The sequence below is a fragment of the Ischnura elegans genome, chromosome 4, assembly GCF_921293095.1.
Source record: "Ischnura elegans chromosome 4, ioIscEleg1.1, whole genome shotgun sequence".
NCBI classification, from domain to species: Eukaryota; Metazoa; Arthropoda; class Insecta; order Odonata; family Coenagrionidae; genus Ischnura; species Ischnura elegans.
Window position 1 is genome coordinate 114,380,922 of NC_060249.1, and position 6,000 is coordinate 114,386,921.

Genomic DNA, 6,000 nt, shown 5'->3' on the forward strand with positions numbered 1-6,000 from the left:
CGACTGACGTAATAGGAAATATCCTACGAAAATTCCAGATAAGGACAATCTTCTCGCCTCACACACAGATAAAGCATCTCCTAAACACCGTCAAGGATAGAACTCCACTACAAGTGGAAGGGGTTTACCAAATTCCTTGCCAAACCTGCGGGAAGAACTACATCGGCGAAACAGGCAGGTCGGTCAAAACACGCCTAGAAGAGCACGCGAGAGCGATTCGACTGGGGCAATCAACCAAGTCCGCGGTAGCCGAACACGCAGCGCTTGGGCACATCATCGACCTCAAGGAAGTCAAAATCCTCGCCAAAGTAAAAAGGTTTTAAACAGAGACTCGTCAGAGAAGCCATTGAAATATCCAAAGAAGATAAGAATAATTTCAACAGAGACACCGGCATTAAAATTAGCCGTACTTGGCAACCAGTAATAAGAAAAAACAAGCAGCAACCCACTCCCCCAACCTCCGGCTCCCCTCCCCCCACCACCTGACGCAGATACCTATATAAAAGATCATTAATTCCCATCTCTTCACAATCCCTTGAAAAAGCGACCAGCATCGGTCGGGAAACGTTGGGGCCACCCAAGAATTGACGCGGCGACATAGCCCAAAAGTTTTTAATCAAAGTAACCTGATTGTTGTAACGGGGTGCTTCCCATTCATCGACACACGTCGACACAAGTCGACTTGTGTCACGGCTTTCGTGTTCCATTCTATGAGTGTTGCAGACTGTTGTGACACAAGTCAATAAACGATTTTGTGCAGGAATTTGAGAGTTATAACCAGTTTCCGTGAGTCGACTCTAGTCGACGCTTGAGTCGATTGAATGGAAAGCACCCACTATTTACATTTTCGTCTCAACCTTTTTTTGCTCAGTTAAACAACTACTACTCATAATTTTCCAAATACTTACTCGGTCTCTCCATTTTATCTTCATCATTCTATTGCAACACCACATTCGGCAGTGGGGTTAAAATACCTGAAGGATTTCTTTTATGATTTACTTTCTATGAATTTTTAGTTAAATCATTACCATACTTTCATTCACCCTTTTATCCCGATAAATACCTAGATGACTTCACGCAAAGAATTCGCTGGGAAAGATTTACATCTTATTTTGATATTAAAGGGTTTCACGGACTATGAAAAGTTTTTCGTATTAGTTCGTGAATGCTGATTCAGTTCGTGAAGTTATCGGACTTGGTTCAGCCTGATGACTACAGCCGGTGTAGTTTGAGGTGGGTTGTGGTCTAACCTATCACACGCACCTCCTGAACGTTGAGATAGTGTGTGAGTGAATGAATATAGTGTATTGCGGCCATTGCTAGATAATCTACTTGATTAGTTATAAAGGCGAAGGTCGTTTCTTCTTTATAAAAAGCAGGTTTTATCTCTTGAATTCGCGTCCAGCTGCATTCATGTTCTAAAGGCATCATCATCATCAGGTCGGCAATCCTAAGATTGGTTTGACGCAGCTCTCCATTCCTCTCTTCTGTCTGCTAACCTTTTCGTAATGACGTATTCCTTCGCTTTTGCATCATTTTTAATCCGTCCTATGTAACTCAATTGGAGCCATCCCTACCCCTTCTTTTCTTCCATCTGTCCTCCTCCGATTGTTTTCATCAGGTCATCATGCCTCATAATGTGGTCAACGAAGTTGTACCGTCTCCTCCTTATGTTTTTTTAGAAGACTTCTCTTTTCTCCCACACTAATCATTAGTTTTTAGTTCTTACTCGGCCGCTCCATTTTATCTTCGTCATTATTTTGTGGCACCTCATTTGGCAGTGTGGTTAAAATATCTAATGAATGTCTTTTATGATTTACTTTCTATGGATTTTTAGCTAAATATTAAATAGCTTATGATTTTTTACGAAGGTAAAGTGGATAGGAAGAACGACAAAGGAAGGGCTCGTATTATTTATCCAGGATTGTTTTCACGTTTTCAACGAGAACTTTGCTAAACGCGTAAAGTAATAATTATATAAGCTTCATACTTACTTATTTCGGTTTGCAACAATTTCGTTTTCGGAAAAAAATAAAATTAGATGGATAATTTGGGCAAGAATTTATATCGTTTTTTCCGACTTGGATGTTAAAGTCAATTTATAAATTATTATTTCTACAAATTTAATAAATTTATTTGCGATTTGATGAAAATATACATTATGCATAATTTATTATGCATTATACATCATCATACCTTAAAAATTGTGGGTGGTTTGCACATTTTCTCAAAAATAAATTATTTTCTTCAATTTAGAGGTGCCAATTTGATGTTAGATTGGGACCTAATGTAATAGGTTCCCAGAATATTATTTTTACAAAAAATTAAAATTAAGTTCAATAAACAGATTTTATTGCTCATTGTCACTGAAATAAATGATTTTCTTTAATCGAGAGGGCCGAATTTAGTTTTTAGAGTTAGTCCCAATGGAAAAGGTGCCCAGAATATTTTATTTGTCTACTAGGGGATCTCTCTAGATCGGTAGTATGTATAAAATATTCTTTCTCTAAGAATATTATCATGGTGTTCATTAATGTCCTCAGGAACACTCTCTCGGGAGAATGGTATTCTAAGAAAAAGATGACTTTTTTTAAATGATAAAGAGTCAGGCGGCGAACCGTAGTTTATATTTGTTCTGACTCAGTCAGATGGGAAGATGCTCTAAAATCCTGAATGAGCTCTTTATATTCTTCGCCAAGAATATATCCGTCTAAGCTAATGATAGATGAGATTATTTCACGGTGTAGTTTCTACGCAAAAAAAAACAAAATATTAAAAGTTTTGATGCAGTTTCTCGGATTATCGTGCGCGTTCCTACTTTGTTGACGTCTCTATATGCATGAAAATAAATAAAGCAACGTCCATGAATTTTTTGGAAAGGCATTAAAGCAATTCATGTGCTTCTGTGTACGTTTTCTTTTATTCATGAGAGTTCCCTGTTGAAATCTTACCATAAACGTCGTCAGCCAATAAGGCAGAGAAGTGGGAAATCGCTGGGACACTGTTTTCAGGCGGAAAATCCCTATCGCTTGTTACCATCTCATTTCCTGCTCTTTTCTCAATCCATGACTTCTTAATGCGCAATTTATATTCATTGACCTTTGTGCTTTGTGGATTTTGTTTCCATTTTCATCGGTAACAATGCTGCTTCTTCCCCATTTGTCCGCGCAAATTCAACAATACCATGACCGTTACATTTTGATCAACAAGCAATCAAAAGTAGCGTTTCAACTTGAAGTTCTTAACCATTACTCTTCATTGCATGTCTCCTGCGCCTACCTTGAGAAGACAAAACCAGGTAATTCATGACCTGGCGTCTGGTGAAGTGCGTGTTGGAATGGTTTGAGGGCTAATGACTTTAATGCAACTGTTGACGATGGATAGAGGCCTGCGATGGAAATTTTTGCGACGCACCGTCACGGTTATGGTAAGACACTGTTAGCAATTGATATCCTCTGTCAGTATTGAGTGAAAAATGAACCATTCAATCCATAAAAATGAATAGTAAGTATCTACGGTAGAGCACTCTGATAAACGTCCATTAACAATTTAGCGATATAGCTGCTGCGATTTATATCTGAATTCTATTTGTAGTTGTTTCAAATTATTTTGCTAATTTATGATGTCAACTATCTCATAAGATAAGAGCTAATCGTTACTAAGCGCCTAGTTCAAGTAAGGCTATTCAAAATCGAGTAAAAGTTAGACGATAACAAGTTATTATGGCTTTTATAATGCTCTTTACTGAATCCAACTATATATTCAGATTTTTCTCAATGAGATTTACCAGAGTTTGAATTATTTAAAATTCTTTCTTTCCAATGGTAATTTGGATAAGGAAGCTCAGCGAGAACGACCAGGGCAAAACGGTGTTGTTCCCAGCTCTTAGATTTACATTATCATAAATGTTTCGCAAACTGTATGAGGCCACTCACGATTTATCTAAAGTTGTTTTTAAAGGATTTAAGAAACCATTTATACGGATTTGAAATTCGAAGCTTAAGCTTGAATCACATTATCATTTATTTCTGTCCCTTCTCAGCGATCGCTCCAATGATAGCGGAAAATGACAGTTTCACGCAATCATTTCTCGCGATGGCTCCAGGGATGGACACCCTATCCCATTTTCCATCGTCTTTTTTTCCGTCGCTGAAATCATAACGCCTAGCAGCGATTGTAACGCTACGCTTGGATTTTAATCGAACGACAATTGGAAAAACAGTAATTGACCGAAATAAACGAAGGAAAAAGGTACAATAGGAATGACCATGTGAATCAGAAAATGATGGGTCTAGCTATCACCCTTTTTTGGTCCCAGAAAACCTATCACTCTTGAGGGACGGAAGAAAATGCTCGTGTGATTCAGACTTTAGCGAAGTGGAATTTAGTCCCATTTTGATAAAGTAATTCGTCCTTATTTATTGCATGTATTTTTACATGCAATTTTTATGGCATATATTTTTATGCAATCAATACAAATTTTAACTTGTTTCGTAATAATTGTGTTACTTTGTGTGAACTCTTGTCAAATGCGCGGGATTTCACAACCTGCTCTTCGTGTATGCTTCCAGGAGGATACGACAGATGGCAGCAGATCGTGCAGCTCAAGTCCTCTGGCGGAGACGGACGACACTACAAGCAGGGCGATAACGATTCCAGCTGGATGGCGGGAATCCTACGACTCTTCCATGGAGCAGTCCTGCTATGTCAACTTGGTGACTGGAGCCAAGGTAAGCAAAAGCCGCACGTTTTATCATGTGCCATCTGTAAAAATTTCGATACTTTCTGCTGTGTAATGAGGCAAATTTATGGAAAATCACTTGTGATTTCGCATATTTCATGCGAATTTCGATTTAAATTTTAACGGGTCAAGCACATTAACTATTGCGTCAAAATTGATTAGAACTGGAATGATCGTCCGAGAAGTAACAGCATCAATAGCTGTATTGTTTCCAATACCCCCGCCTAGCTATTTTTATCGCATAAACAAGTTTGATACGGTTTATAATTGAAGAGGTGGTATGGATACGCGGTTAGAATTTATTACCACTTTTGGCTTGTTGCGTGGGTTTAAATAGTAACCGTAGTCCTAGTTATGTTAACGTTGGTCGTACTTTTTCATGGTCTCTGTTGCCCTTTAACTAAATTTTATTACCATTTATATCATTATTCAAGCAATAATTCTTACAAAACTACTATATTACATGCATTTTGCTATGCATATCTTATGAGCCTAATTAGGGTACCCACCATCGTCTGATCCACTTGAAATAAAATGGTGGTGTAATCGTTTATTCCATGTTTCATTAGTGATTTTCCAGTATATATACAAGCATTTAAGACGTGCAATTCGATTTGATTTTACGGAAAATACTTGTTGACCAATTATTATTGTGGTCCACTTCAGGAATTCCTCGCAATAAATACTAATCACGAGTAGTATGTCCTTTAAAATTCGTTTGCAAAGAGCTTCATGGAATAAGAAAACTAAATATTTCCTTGAATTTTAACTCGTATATCTTATCATCGTGAATCAACGCAATGCATAATCGTGAGTCTGTGATCGAAGTTAATCTTGAATTTTAATTTTTGGTTGTGGAATGAGTTCGGACTCATCTGTGCGCTGATCGATGTTAAGTACCATAGGATATTTTTGCAATGCGTATTATGTTCAGTTCTGGCAGGCTAATGCTCAAATTTTGAATCAAAATCATTTTCATTTTCTTTTGGGAACTACGTTTACTTATTTTTTCACTGGTGTTGTTGGCCTTTCATACATGACGTTGCGTCAGTAATATCGTAATTAGCACATGATTACTTGAACGAATGATTGGAGCCATTTTTCCCTGATATAGACATCAGTCTATGTTTTTTTACGAGATTGTGTATCTTGGAGTTTTTCGGATCGTTCATGTCACCATTGTAAAGTATTAGTTACAGTAAAATGACTTGCAGGTGTAAATATTTGATGAAATGTAGACTAGGTTTTAATTATATGTA

General features: G+C 37.5%; 1 protein-coding gene across 1 annotated transcript in view; it reads left to right on the top strand.

The window, feature by feature from the left end:
- Positions 1-5,181, top strand: part of LOC124158221 (flocculation protein FLO11-like) — a 390,266-nt gene extending 385,085 nt beyond the window's left edge. The window contains exons 3-4 of the mRNA XM_046533410.1: positions 4,572-4,730; positions 5,176-5,181. Of these exons, the coding sequence (XP_046389366.1) occupies positions 4,572-4,730; positions 5,176-5,181 (165 nt within the window). The remainder of the gene's footprint in view (positions 1-4,571; positions 4,731-5,175) is intronic.
- The last annotated feature ends 819 nt before the right edge of the window (positions 5,182-6,000 follow it).